This window comes from Mauremys reevesii, linkage group 7, assembly GCF_016161935.1.
Source record: "Mauremys reevesii isolate NIE-2019 linkage group 7, ASM1616193v1, whole genome shotgun sequence".
Lineage (NCBI taxonomy): Eukaryota > Metazoa > Chordata > Testudines > Geoemydidae > Mauremys > Mauremys reevesii.
Genome location: NC_052629.1, coordinates 2148384 through 2160927, shown reverse-complemented (window position 1 = coordinate 2160927; position 12544 = coordinate 2148384). Strand labels below are relative to the sequence as shown.

Below are 12544 nucleotides of genomic sequence, written 5' to 3'. Positions count from 1 at the left end.
CAAGATTCCTCACCAGGGCCAGGCAGAGCACGGCCTCTCCGCCCACCCCGGCGTGCTGGGCCCTGCCACGCGGGAGCTGGGACGCTGCCCATGCAGCACCTGCAGCCATGCCCCTCGCTGCAGCCTCCTCGGTGACCGGTGCCCATGAGCCTCGGGGGCACCTGGGGCCCTGAGGTGCACAGGGCTCGGGGGCCCCCTGCGCCCCACACGCTGGGCCCAGCCCAGCACCCCCACAAGCCCCCCGCTTCCTGTTGCAAGGGGCTCCAACACCCCTGCCAGTCGGCCCCTCCACACCCCAGGGCGCCCCTCTGGGATAGTCGCCAGCCTCCCCGCTCTCAGCCCCTCGAGCCCCCCCCGCTCTCAGCCCCTCGAGCCCCCCCCGCTCTCAGCCCCTCGAGCCCCCCACTGCTCAGTCCCACACCCCCTGGCAGTGCCGCCCTCACCCCCAGGCCCTGCGGAGGGAGCCGGTGCAGGTACTTACATCTCCAGGGCTTCCCCGTTGCTCCTGGCGGGAGAGAGGAAGGCTGTCAGTGGGGATGGATGCGCTCCCCCCTTCCCGCCCCACAGCACTGGCAGCTGGTCAGCACAGGGCAGGGCCTCGCCGACCGGGCCTCGGCCTGGGGCACGTACCCCCGGCTCTCAGGGAGGGTGGGCTGGGCTGGGCTGGAGGGACCGGCTGGGCAGCTCCGGGCCGGAAGGGGAAGGGCCTGGCCTCCCCCGCGCATCCCGGGCCCCAGCATCAGCCCCCACACTGCACATGGGCCAGAACCAGCCCCTGCCAGGCCCACTGGGGCAGCGAGGGCTGCCGAGGGCCAGTCGCAGCTGGTGCCCTCACGGGTGCCTCGAGGGGAGGGGAGGGGAGACCGGCCCTAGGGATCCCCGGGGTGGCCCGGCCCTGCCTGAGCCATCGGTGTTGGGCTGTTCCAGGCCGTGGCCAGCCGAGGGGTTCTGGTTCTCCCGCCTCGGGCCAGCCCAACACCACATCCCCGTCCGGCTCGGACACGGGGGAAGGAACTCCGGGAGGAAGTGAACCCAGCAAGGCCCCCCCGCCGCGTCTCCAGGGGCCGACTCAGGCCAGGTTCCCCCGATTCCAGGGACCCGTGGGCAGGTGCAGGGGCTGGCGGAGGCCAGAGAGCCCTGCCCAGAGAGGCAGGGCACCAGCGGGACCACGGGCAGCCCCACACACAGCCACAGCTGTGCAGGCGCTCGGAGGAAATCCTGGGCGGGGCTGGCCCCGCTCGGTGCCTGCGGGAGGGAGGGTTGGTTCCGTGGCCCCGCTGTGTTGCAGGCCATGAGCAGAAGCCTGTGAACCTGCCACCTTCACAGCAGCCACGTTTCCTCCCTCACCCCTTTCCCAGGTGCAGCAGTGGGGCTAGACGGGGCCCACGGGCCCTGTGCCGCTGGGGACACGTGGGAGGGGACCAGCCTGTGGTACGGGGGGGCCAGGGTGAATTCACAGACAGCTCCAAGGCACAGTGTGGGGCTGGGCGCAGGGCAGGAGTCAGATGGGGCAGGGGGCATTATTGGGGTTGGGGCAGGGGCCATGGCAGGGGTGTGAGGGGGTTAGGGCGGTGGCTCAGCTGTGGGGGGGCTCGGCCCTGGGGTGTGTGTGAGGGGGTTAGGGCGGGGGCTCGGCCGTGGGGGCTCGGCCGTGGGGTGCGTGGGGTTAGGGCGGGGCTCGGCCGTGGGGGCTCGGCCGTGGGGGCATAAGGGGGTTAGGGCGGGGCTCGGCCGTGGGGGCTCAGCCGTGGGGAGGCATAAGGGGGTTAGGGCGGGGCTCGGCCGTGGGGGGCTCGGCCGTGGGGGTAACGGGGTTAGGGGCGGGGCTCGGCCGTGGGGGGCTCGGCCGTGGGGGGGCTCGGCCGTGGGGGGCTCGACGCGCTCACACGCCCCGGGGCGCAGGAGGCTCCTCACTCGTAGACGTCCGCGATCTCCATGCGCCGGTAGAACTTGGCAAGCCGCACGGCTAGGATGAGGCCGGGGAGCAGGAACATCGTGCACCAGCCCAGGCTGAACCAGAAGCCGTTCTGGCAGGGGAGAGAGTCCCCCAGCCGTCAGCGCCCGCCCAGCAGCCCCCTCCTGGGCTGAATCTCCCCTCCTCAGCGTGGGGCCGGAGCCGTGGGGCTGGGCTGGCTCATGGGCACAGCGTGGGGGAGAAGATGGGACCTGCCTCATCCGGCCAGCAGGGTGAGTCAGCAAACAGCTGTGCCTCCTCACGTAGGGTCGGAGAGCCTGGCACCCGGGCGGCTGCTCTCACCCCCAGGGATGGGCAGGGAAAGGGGCAGCAGGGCCCGTGAGCACTGAACCCCTCCCAAATCGACAGCCAGGGCCTGGGGCCCAGCTCCCACGGGGCTGGCAGGGCCTGGCCGTGCTGCTGGAGTCAGGGGGGCATTCAGGGCCCCCCCAGGGCCCAGACCCAGCAAGTCCTGTGGGACTCCCCTTACCCACATGGGCCCAGCAGCGTCAGGGAGCTCGGCCGTCGCCCAGGACCCGGAGCTGGGAGTTTCACCCCAGGGCACGTCGGGAACGCAAAGCCCCCGTGTAACTCCCCCAGCTCCCTCCGGCCTCCCAGTGCCACGCTCCCCACACAGCACCCTCGGCCCAGCTCCCACAAAACCGCCGCCCCCCAGCACCGCCCCCCGAGCCCCTCACCAGGGAATCCAGCACGTAACTGCAGGCGACGGTCACAGCCACATCCACTGTCTTGGCGGCAGGCCCGCAGAGCCCCACCTCTCCCGTCAGCTGGGGACAGAACCAGACAGGGACGCGGCCCGTCAGCACCACGTCGGGCACGGGCCCACCCGCCTCATGCCCCTGCCCTTCCCAACCCGCCACCACCGGGCAGGGAGCCCCCTGAGCCCCCACACCCCAGGCAAGAGCAGAGCTGCCCTGGGGGAAGGGGAGTGCCAGCAGCCTGGGGTCTGCCCAGCTGGAGAGAGAACCCCCAGTGGGCACAACTCGCTGCGTGCCCAGGGCAAGGCCCTGCCTCTCTCGGTGCCTCAGTTTCCCAAACAGCGGTGATAACCGCAGCCCCCCCTGCCCCCAGGGCGCCGGGAGGCTCAGCTCGTTAGCGTCCCTAAGGTGCTGCAGTGGAGTCGGGGGCAGCCTGCAGTGCCGGGCGTCAGGGGCAGCGAGTGAGCTCACAAGGGCTTCGGGGTGCACGAGGACACACAGACCGTGAGGCTGGGCAAGGCCCTGGCAGGGCCCATCTCTCCCCCGTGCCCGGGGGCAGGAGAGTCCCCCACCCCCGCAGTCGGGGTGTCACTCACCGTGCTCTTCGCCCAGTCGACGTAGGACTTGAAGTATCCCAGCAGCGTGTCCAGAAAGACCCGGCTCTCCTGGGGGAGGGGGACAGGGGTGAGGGGCTGCACCCAGGGCCCTCAGCGGGGAGCCTGGGCTCAGGGATCCCCCCAGGGAGGGGGGCTGAGGCGGAACGAGAGTATTAAAAGTTCAGACCAGCTCGTGCCCCCGGTGGCTGGAGGGTGCGGGGGGGGGGGAGAACCCCCCAGTGGGCTCAGGTCTCTGCTGGGACAGGGGACGGCTCTGTGCCGTGACCCCAGGGGGTCAGAACCCTCCCAGTGCCCTGCCCCTGGGCATCCCCCGAACTGGGGGGTGCAGGGAGCCCCACGGCAGAGGCAGGGCTTTTCCTCCCAGGCCCGTGTCCGGCTGCGCAGCCCTGGGAGAGGGGAGGGCCCCCGAATCCGTGGGGTGTTCATCCGAGGCTCCCCTCCCCAGAAGGGCCGCGAGGGGCTCACGTTGCTGATGATCTGGGCAGCCCTGGTGTCTAGGAAGGTCTGAGCGTCCTCGATCCGCTGCAGCGTGTCATTGATCTGCGCCTGGGGGGCAAGGAACAGGATGGGACCCCGCAGCTCGGCCAGGCCCGGGCTGGGCCCCCATGCAGAACGGGGAGCCCCCGGCAGCCCCTCACCCGCAGCCGCCTGGCAAGCGGACGCTCCCCCGGGCATCCTGCCCCCACATGGCCACAAGGTGGCAGCTTCTCAGCAGCGTCGGGCTGGGTCCCCAGCGTCGGCTCAGGACACCTGGCGCTCAGAGCCCTTTGCACTGTGCTGGGGCAAAGCACAGACACTGCTGCCCCCGCCAGCCCCACGGGCCCCCACCCGAGAGCACAGGGCCCCTCGACCCCGACCCGCAGCCCCCGCCAGCCTGGCCCTGGGCTCCCCCAGCCCTGCCGGTGCCCCTCACTCCCGTCCCGCAGCCCCTGCTAGCCTGGCCTGGGCTCCCCCAGCTCTGCCGGTGCCCCTCACTCCCGACCCGCAGCCCCCGCCAGCCCCACGGGCCCCCACCCGAGAGCACAGGGCCCCTCAACCCCGACCCGCAGCCCCTGCTAGCCTGGCCTGGGATCCCCCAGCCCTGCCGGTGCTCCTCACTCCCGACCCGCAGCCCCCGCCAGCCCAGCCCTGGGATCCCTCCCCAGCTCTGCCGGTGCCCCTCACTCCTGACCCGCAGCCCCCGCCAGCCCGGCCCTGGGCTCCCCCAGCCCTGCCAGTGCCCCTCACTCCCGACCCGCAGCCCCCGCCAGCCCGGCCCTGGGCTCTCCCAGCTCTGCCAGTGCCCCTCTCTCCTGACCTGCAGCCCCCGCCAGCCCGGCCCTGGGCTCCCTCCCCAGCTCTGCCGGTGCCCCTCACTCCCGACCCGCAGCCCCTGCTGTCCCTGCCCTGGGCTCCCCCAGCTCTGCCGGTGCCCCTCACTCCCGACCCGCAGCCCCCGCCAGCCCGGCCCTGGGCTCCCCCAGCTCTGCCAGTGCCCCTCACTCCCGACCCGCAGCCCCCGCCAGCCCGGCCCTGGGCGCTCCCAGCTCTGCCAGTGCCCCTCTCCTGACCTGCAGCCCCGCCAGCCCGGCCCTGGGCTCCTCCCCAGCTCTGCCGGTGCCCCTCACTCCTGACCCGCAGCCCCCGCCAGCCCGGCCCTGGGCTCCCCCAGCTCTGCCGGTGCCCCTCACTCCCGACCCGCAGCCCCTGCTAGCCTGGCCTGGGCTCTCCCAGCTCTGCCAGTGCCCCTCACTCCCGACCCGCAGCCCCCGCCAGCCCAGCCCTGGGCTCCCCCAGCTCTGCCGGTCCCCTCACTCCTGACCCGCAGCCCCCTGCTAACCCAGCCCTGCCGGTGCCCCTCACTCCTGACCTGCAGCCCCCCCCCCAGCCCAGCCCTGGCCTCCCCCAGCTCTGCCAGTGCCCCTCGACCCGCAGCCCCCCTCCCCTTTCTGTTACTCAGCCCTGGGTGGACCTGGGCAGCGAGGTGACTGCGAGGCCAGGCTGGGCACTAGCACCCACACATGGATCGGGTCTCCCCTCCAGAGCCAGCCTCTCCCCCTTGCTTTGTGGGTGTCCCGCAGAGGTGGCTCCCCTGCTGGCCGCTGCCCAGGGTCCCTGTCCGGGTGACTCTCAGGGCCTGTGCCAGACGCATTGGGCACCCGCTGCCCGCACCGGGGGAATCACATGGGGCAGTGGCTGGGGACGGGAGCCGCCAGGATGCCCCTCAGTGGCTGTGCCGCCTCCCAGTGAGCTCCCAGCACCCACGGAGCAGCACAGACTCCACAGGGTGCTGGGGACCCCACGCTCCTCCCGCCAGTGCAGCATCCGCAGCTCCCCCTGCCCACGCTGCTTACCGGGACCCGCGGGGTCGTCGCCTGCAGGGTTCGGATGCTGCGGTTCAGGGCTTGCTGGGGACAGAGACAGGAGGGTTAGGTGGGGGAGGGGATTCCCCAGCTCTGCCCCCCACAGCTCCAGCTAGTGGAGATAAATCTCTGTATTAAGCTATTTTCATACAACGTTGTATCAGATCCCCATGTAGGAAAACTTATAGAAAACTTTGCGTTAAGCCCTGGGATAATGTTATAGCCCCTAAGGAGAGCTCAAGTAGAAGAAAAATGTCTTTTTGCTAGAAGTAGAATAAGATCTGCCCCTCTCCACACACTCCCTTAATCAGTTGCCCTGTTGAATGAACGAGGTGGGACTGAGGAAGGCAGCACCTCCAGCCAGCTGCACCCCTTGGAGAGGGGCTGGGAGCCAGCCCAAGGACAATCAAACCTGTCAAGTGGGCTCGTTAAAGAGGAGCAGAGACACTGAGGGCCTGGGGGTTCCCTTCCCTTGGAAACACCCTCTGCAGCACTGGGACAACCCCCAGAAAAAGCAGCACAAAGGCCCAACGGCCACAGACACAGATCTTGGAGCTGGTGCAGAGAGGGAAGCTGCTATAAATGTGAGGTGTCTTGCAGAGGACCCCGGGTCTTGTCAACCTGGGAGCATCGATCCACCCCTCCCCCATCTAACTCACCTGGCCAGTGCAGTTAAGGGGAGGGAGCAACCCGGGGTGGGTGTGTCACTAATAGATGTGGCGTTTTGCCTTATTCCCCCTGGAAAGATCCTGTGCAGCACTTTGGTACAACACGGGGAGGGCGCAGCCTGTCCCAGGCCCTTCCCCACTCCCTGCCCAGGGGACCCTGCTCCCAGCTGGGGGGAAGCACCAGGGGCCCATGGGGTCACTCACCATCTCCGGGGGGAAGCGGGACCTTATCTGCCCATTGATCTGTCTCAGGTCAGACCCCTCCTCCTTCAGCTGCTGCTTGGTTGGATCGGCCTGAGCCAAGGAGGGAGAGACGGTCAGAGGCACCTGCCCGGCCCGGGGGGAGGCAGAGCAGGAGAGCCAGGCCGGCCATGGAGGGCCCAGCAGAGCCCCCGGGGAGCCGGCTCCCCGGCCCGTACTCCCCACCCCGCCTCCCAGGGGAGGGGAGCGATGGCAGCGCCCCCGTGACCCTGCGGAGCCCACGGGGCATCACTCACAGTCACATTGGCCAGCGCCTCCAGCTGCTCCGCCAGCGCCAGCAGGTCCCGCTGCGTCACGTTCCTCTCCAGCTGCAAGAGACGGGCAGAGAGCGGGGCACAGAGCCCGTCACACCAGGGAGCTCGCTGGGGGGAGCACAGACCCAGTGTGGGGGGCAAACAGCTCCATGGCCAGTGGGGGGCAGCAGCGGGTTCTCGAGCGACCACCCTGGGGACCCGGAAAGACACGCAGAGCCTGGCCCAGCCCCCGCCACCTGCCCCCTCCCCTGCTGCCCCTGCCCTGCCCCCTCCCCCTCCCCCGCCGCCCAGCCCCTGCCCCAGCCCTGCCCCCTCCCCCGCCACCTGCCCCAGCCCCCTCCCTGACCGCCCAGTCCCTGCCCTGCCCCTCCACACCACCTGCCCCAGCCCCTGCCTCTTCCCCTGTCACCTCCCCTGCTGCCCAGCCCCGCCACCTGCCCCTCCCCTGCTGCCCCTGCCCTGCCCCTCTCCCTCCCCGCTGCCCAGCCCCTGCCCCAGCCCTGCCCCTCCCCGCCACCTGCCCCAGCCCCTCCTGACCGCCCAGTCCCTGCCCTGCCCCCCCCACACCACCTGGCCCAGCCCCTGCCCCCTCCCCCGTCACCTCCCCTGCTGCCCAGCCCCTGCCACCTGCTGCCCATCCCCACGCAGGATGGGTGGGACCCCCCGGGGCGGAGAGCACCCCCACTGGCTCCAGGGGGCTGCCCCAGGAACGTGGTGTGGGACCGGGCCTAGCAGCGGTCTGGGGCCATGCGACCCCATGGAAACACCCCAATGTACAGAGCCCCAGATCCCACAACTGCCCCCACCCCGCAGATCCCACCCCCAGCCCGAGACAGGGTCCCCCAGCCCACCTGCTGCAGGGCGCCGGTGAAGTTGGGCTGCAGGCCGGAGGCGCCGACGTCCCGCAGCAGCTGCTTCTGTCTGGGGCTCAGGAAGGTGACGGGGTCCAGGCTGACGTTCAGCCGGTCGAAGGCCGCGGTGATCTCGCCGGTGTACTGCGGGGGGGAGGGGGGCAGCGAGGCCGTGAGGGCTCCGGGGGCCCAGGAGCACCGACCCCCCCCCCCAAGGACCCCAGCTCAGCCACTGCAACAGCAGCCAGGGCAGCGAGGCTCAGTGGGGAGCCCACCCCAGGCAGCCTGACCCCCCCGGCCTGGCCCCTGGGGGGCTGGGGAGTCACCCCGGGCAGCCTGATGCCCCCGGCCTGGCCCCTGGGGGGCTGGGGAGCGACCCCGGGCAGCCTGACCCCCCCGGCCTGGCCCCTGGGGGGCTGGGGAGTCACCCCGGGCAGCCTGATGCCCCCGGCCTGGCCCCTGGGGGGCTGGGGAGTCACCCCGGGCAGCCTGATGCCCCCGGCCTGGCCCCTGGGGGGCTGGGGAGTCACCCCGGGCAGCCTGACCCCCCCGGCCTGGCCCCTGGGGCTGGGAGTCACCCCGGGCAGCCTGATGCCCCCGGCCTGGCCCCTGGGGGGCTGGGGAGTCACCCCGGGCAGCCTGACGCCCCCGGCCTGGCCCCTGGGGGGCTGGGGAGCGGCCCCGGGCAGCCTGACCCCCCCAGCCTGGCCCCTAGGGGGGCTGGGGAGTCACCTCGGGCAGCCTGACCCCCCCGGCCTGGCCCCTGGGGGGCTGGGGTGCCCTAGGCTGGCATACGCAGGGCAGGTGCCCAGCAAGGGGCCTGGGTTTTTTCCCAATCCCAGCCGTCGCCATGGATACCTGACCCGGGGCTGGACCCACCGGACCAGGCTTGGGTCTGAAGGGAGCGGGGGCGGGGGGGGCTCCCACACAGGTGCCATTCCCAGTGTAACGCGCCCCGGGGCCCTTGGGCCCTGGCACAGCCGGGCTGGCCCGAGCGGGTGGGTTTCTGCCCCACCTCGGCTCAGCACGTGCGCTCGGGACTGCCTCCCCTGCAGCTCGCTCGTCACGGCTCCAATCCCCCAGCCCTGGGGGCGGCTGGCTGCCCACGGCCAGGCCCGTCTCTGTGCCCCCCCCGGGGCGCTGCCCGCGGCCGGGCCGGTCTCTGTGCCCCCCCGGGGCGCTGCCCGCGGCGGGCGGTCTCTGTGCCCCCTGGGGCGCTGCCGCGGCCGGGCGGTCTCTGTGCCCCAGGGCGCTGCCCACGGCGGTCCGGTCTCTGTGCCCCCGGGCGCTGCCCGTGGCGGTCGGTCTCTGTGCCCCCTGGGCGCTGCCCACGGCGGGCGGTCTCTGTGCCCCGGGCGCTGCCGCAGCGGGCGGTCTCTGTGCCCCCGGGCGCTGCCCGCGGCGGGCGGTCTCTGACCCCGGTGCTGCCGCGGCGGGCGGTCTCTGTGCCCCCGGGCGCTGCCCACGGCGGGCGGTCTCTGTGCCCCCAGGGCACTGCCCGTGGCAGTCGGTCTCTGTGCCCCCGGGCGCTGCCCATGGCCGGGCGGTCTCTGTGCCCCCGAGCGCTGCCCAAACGGGCAGTCTCTGTGCCCCTGGTGCTGCCCGCGTAGGCGGTCTCTGTGCCCCGGTGCTGCCGCGGGCGGTCTCTGTGCCCCCCCGGGGCGCTGCCCGCGGCCGGGCCAGTCTCTGTGCCCCCCCCCCCCGGGGCCCTGCCCGCGGCCGGGCCCGTCTCTGTGCCCCCCTGGGGCGCTGCCCATGGCCGGGCCGGTGTCTGTGCCCCCCCGGCGCTGCCCGCGGCCAGGCCGGTCTCCGCGCCCCGCAACTGACCTGGCTGATGTTCAGCAGTTTGTCCAAGGGAACGGCCTGGCCCAGCTGCAGGGTGCGCCACAGGGGCTCATTGTGCTGGCAGTTGCTGCGGGGTAGACGGCAGAGCTGAGGATGGGGCTGGCGGTCAATGGGGGGGCCCCCCCATAGACAGACATAGGCGCTGGGTCCAGCCCATGGCCAGGGCAGGCTGGGGGGAGGGGGATCTCCCCCATCACATGGGCCCCGGGGCTGTTCACCCAGCGGGGCAGAGAGCTGCCCCCGCCCCGCGGACACAGTGCGACCCCTCAGCGCTCCACAGGCCTCAGCCATGCAGGGCCCGCTCCAGGGCATCCTTCCTCAGGCCCCGAGAGATCAGGATTATCCCCCCGCCACCATGTGCAAAGAGGGAAACTGAGGCACGGGGAGGGGCCTGGCCCTGCAGGAAGGGAGGGTCGGGAGGGGCCCCAGGGTGCTCTGGCTCGCAGACCGGCGCGTGTGCCCCGGGCAGGGCTGGCACTCACTTGTACACGCCGGAGAGGGTCACCGTCCCGCCCCGCAGCCCCAGCATCTCCGACAGGTTGAAGCTTGCAGTCAGGTCCGAGGTCTCCAGGAACTGGAAGCAAAGGAGTCAGGAGAGCGGCTGAGACCCCCCGAGACCTGTCCCAGCCAAGCTGCACAGCGCCTGGGCAGGAGCGCCACACCCCCAGCCTGCCCTCCCCCAGGCTGGCTCAGCTCCCGCGTGGAAAGGGTCTGCGAGGTTCCTGCTCCTCTCCAGAGGGGCCTCTGCAAACTCGACCCTCACTGCAGCCCTGTGCCCGGGAAGGACTCAGGGCTGAGCTGGCAGGGGCTGCAGGTCAAGTGGGGGGCACCAGCAGAGCAGGGTAGGGCAGGGCTGGGCTAGCAGGGGCTGTGGGTCGGGAGTGAGGGGCACTGGCAGGACTGGGGGGGCAGGGCCGGGCTAGCAGGGGCTGTGGGTCGGGAGTGGGGGGCACCGGCAGAGCTGGGTAGGGCAGGGCCGGGCTAGCAGGGGCTGTGGGTCGGGAGTGAGGGGCACCGGCAGAGCTGGGTAGGGCAGGGCTGGGCTAGCAGGGTCTGTGGGTCGGGAGTGAGGGGCACCGGCAGAGCTGGGTAGGGCAGGGCTGGGCTAGCAGGGGCTGTGGGTCGGGAGTGAGGGGCACCGGCAGCACTGGTGGGGGCAGGGCTGGGCTAGCAGGGGCTGTGGGTCGGGAGTGAGGGGCACTGGCAGGACTGGGGGGGCAGGGCCGGGCTAGCAGGGGCTGTGGGTCGGGAGTGGGGGGCACCGGCAGAGCTGGGGGAGCCCAGGGCTGGGCTAGCAGGGGCTGTGGGTCGGGAGTGAGGGGCACTGGCAGGACTGGGGGGGCAGGGCCGGGCTAGCAGGGGCTGAGGGTCGCGAGTGGGGGGCACCGGCAGAGCTGGGGGAGCCCAGGGCAGGGCTAGCAGGGGCTGTGGGTCGGGAGTGAGGGGCACTGGCAGGACTGGGGGGGCAGGGCTGGGCTAGCAGGGGCTGCGGGTCGGGAGTGGGGGGCACCGGCAGAGCTGGGGGAGCCCAGGGCTGGGCTAGCAGGGGCTGCGGGTCGGGAGTGGGGGGCACCGGCAGAGCTGGGGGAGCCCAGGGCTGGGCTAGCAGGGGCTGTGGGTCGGGAGTGAGGGGCACTGGCAGGACTGGGGGGGCAGGGCTGGGCTAGCAGGGGCTGCGGGTCGGGAGTGGGGGGCACCGGCAGAGCTGGGGGAGCCCAGGGCCGGGCTGGCGGGGGTTGCAGGTTGGGGGGTGAGAGGCCCACTCTGCTCTGTTTCTGTCTCCCTCCCGGCCCTACTGCCCCTCCCCTCCCCACACCCCCAGACCCCAGGGTTGGGGACGGAGGTTCTGCTCTTCCCTCGCCCTTTTCCACCCCCCGGGCAAGGCAGCGCCAGCCACGGGCAGTGACAGTGGCGGGCGGCGCCAGGCTGGGCTCTCACCTGCAGGAGCTGCCCGCTGTGCCAGGGCCGGCAGACGAGCGTGTCGGCATTGCCGCCCAGCAGGAAGGTCACCAGCACCAGCAGCATCAGCAGCCAGGAGAAGAGGAAGCTGAAGCCAACCCCCCTGTGAAGGCAGAACGAGCTGTGAGCTCCCCCGCTGGGCACCGGGCCCGACACGGGCACCTGCACGCAGGGACCCTGGGGCCTGTCTGCAAGCCCCTCTGTGCCCCCTCCCCCTGCCCTGATACCTCCGCCCCCCTCCCCCTGCCCAGATATCACTCCGACAGCGCCTCCGTCCCCCTCCCCCCAGCCCCGGTACCACTCCGACGGCCTCTCCTTGCGAACCAGCCTTGGCCATTTGGCGGCTCAAGACCTGCCTGGAGACCAGCACCCAACGCACTGTCCCCGGTGCGGCTCCCCACAGCCGGACGCCCCCTCAGTCCTGGGCCCACGTCTCTCACTGCTCATCCCTGCTCTCCCTCTGCCTTTGCTGCTAGGCCCAGGAGCCCCCTCCCCTGGTGCCTCTCCACCAGGATCAGGCCACCTCCGGGCCGTCCCTTGGCTGACGGAGACGGGGCTCGGCGCCGCTCCCCCCAGCCCCCCAGTCCGTCCACGTCTGGGTGCAGGATCCCGCGCGGGTCTCCCCAGCGCCGTGCCCGGGGTCCTGCCCCCTCCCTGCCGCTATCCGACACCGCAGCCCCGCGTGGGGCTGTAACGGCTCCGGGGCCGCGGGGGCTCTCACGCCATGAAGAAGTCCCCGCCGGAGTTGGAGAGGCAGCCGCGCTCGGTGGGCAGCGCCGACGGCTTCAGCCCGAGGGCCCCCAGCACCAGAGCCAGCAGGTAGCACAGGACGACCAGCAGCACCAGGCAGCAGAGACAGATGCCCACGATCCACCTGCGGGGGAGACATGAGAGAGCCGGTCCCTGGCGGGGCAGGAGTCTGGGTCTGGCCGGGGGATCACCCCCTGCAGCAGGGGAACCTGCTGCCAGACCGAGGGGGGGTCTCTCCTAAGAACAGACCACGTGAGAGACCCGGTCCCTGGCGGGGCAGGAGTCTGGGTCTGGCCAGGGCGTCACCCCCTGCAGCAGGGGAAC

General features: G+C 72.1%; 1 protein-coding gene across 3 annotated transcripts in view; it reads right to left on the bottom strand.

Annotated features, from left to right (window-relative positions):
- The window catches only part of LOC120369183 (prominin-1-A-like), a 60090-nt gene that overhangs the window by 1186 nt on the left and 46360 nt on the right, over positions 1-12544 (bottom strand). For all 3 annotated transcript variants that reach the window (XM_039482169.1, XM_039482168.1, XM_039482170.1), the window contains 13 exons: positions 12192-12344; positions 11450-11573; positions 9994-10085; positions 9494-9578; positions 7667-7810; positions 6798-6869; positions 6505-6594; positions 5624-5677; positions 3756-3836; positions 3270-3338; positions 2653-2742; positions 1915-2027; positions 482-505 (listed from right to left, as the gene is read on the bottom strand). In XM_039482169.1, the coding sequence (XP_039338103.1) occupies positions 482-505; positions 1915-2027; positions 2653-2742; positions 3270-3338; positions 3756-3836; positions 5624-5677; positions 6505-6594; positions 6798-6869; positions 7667-7810; positions 9494-9578; positions 9994-10085; positions 11450-11573; positions 12192-12344 (1191 nt within the window). The remainder of the gene's footprint in view (positions 1-481; positions 506-1914; positions 2028-2652; positions 2743-3269; positions 3339-3755; positions 3837-5623; positions 5678-6504; positions 6595-6797; positions 6870-7666; positions 7811-9493; positions 9579-9993; positions 10086-11449; positions 11574-12191; positions 12345-12544) is intronic.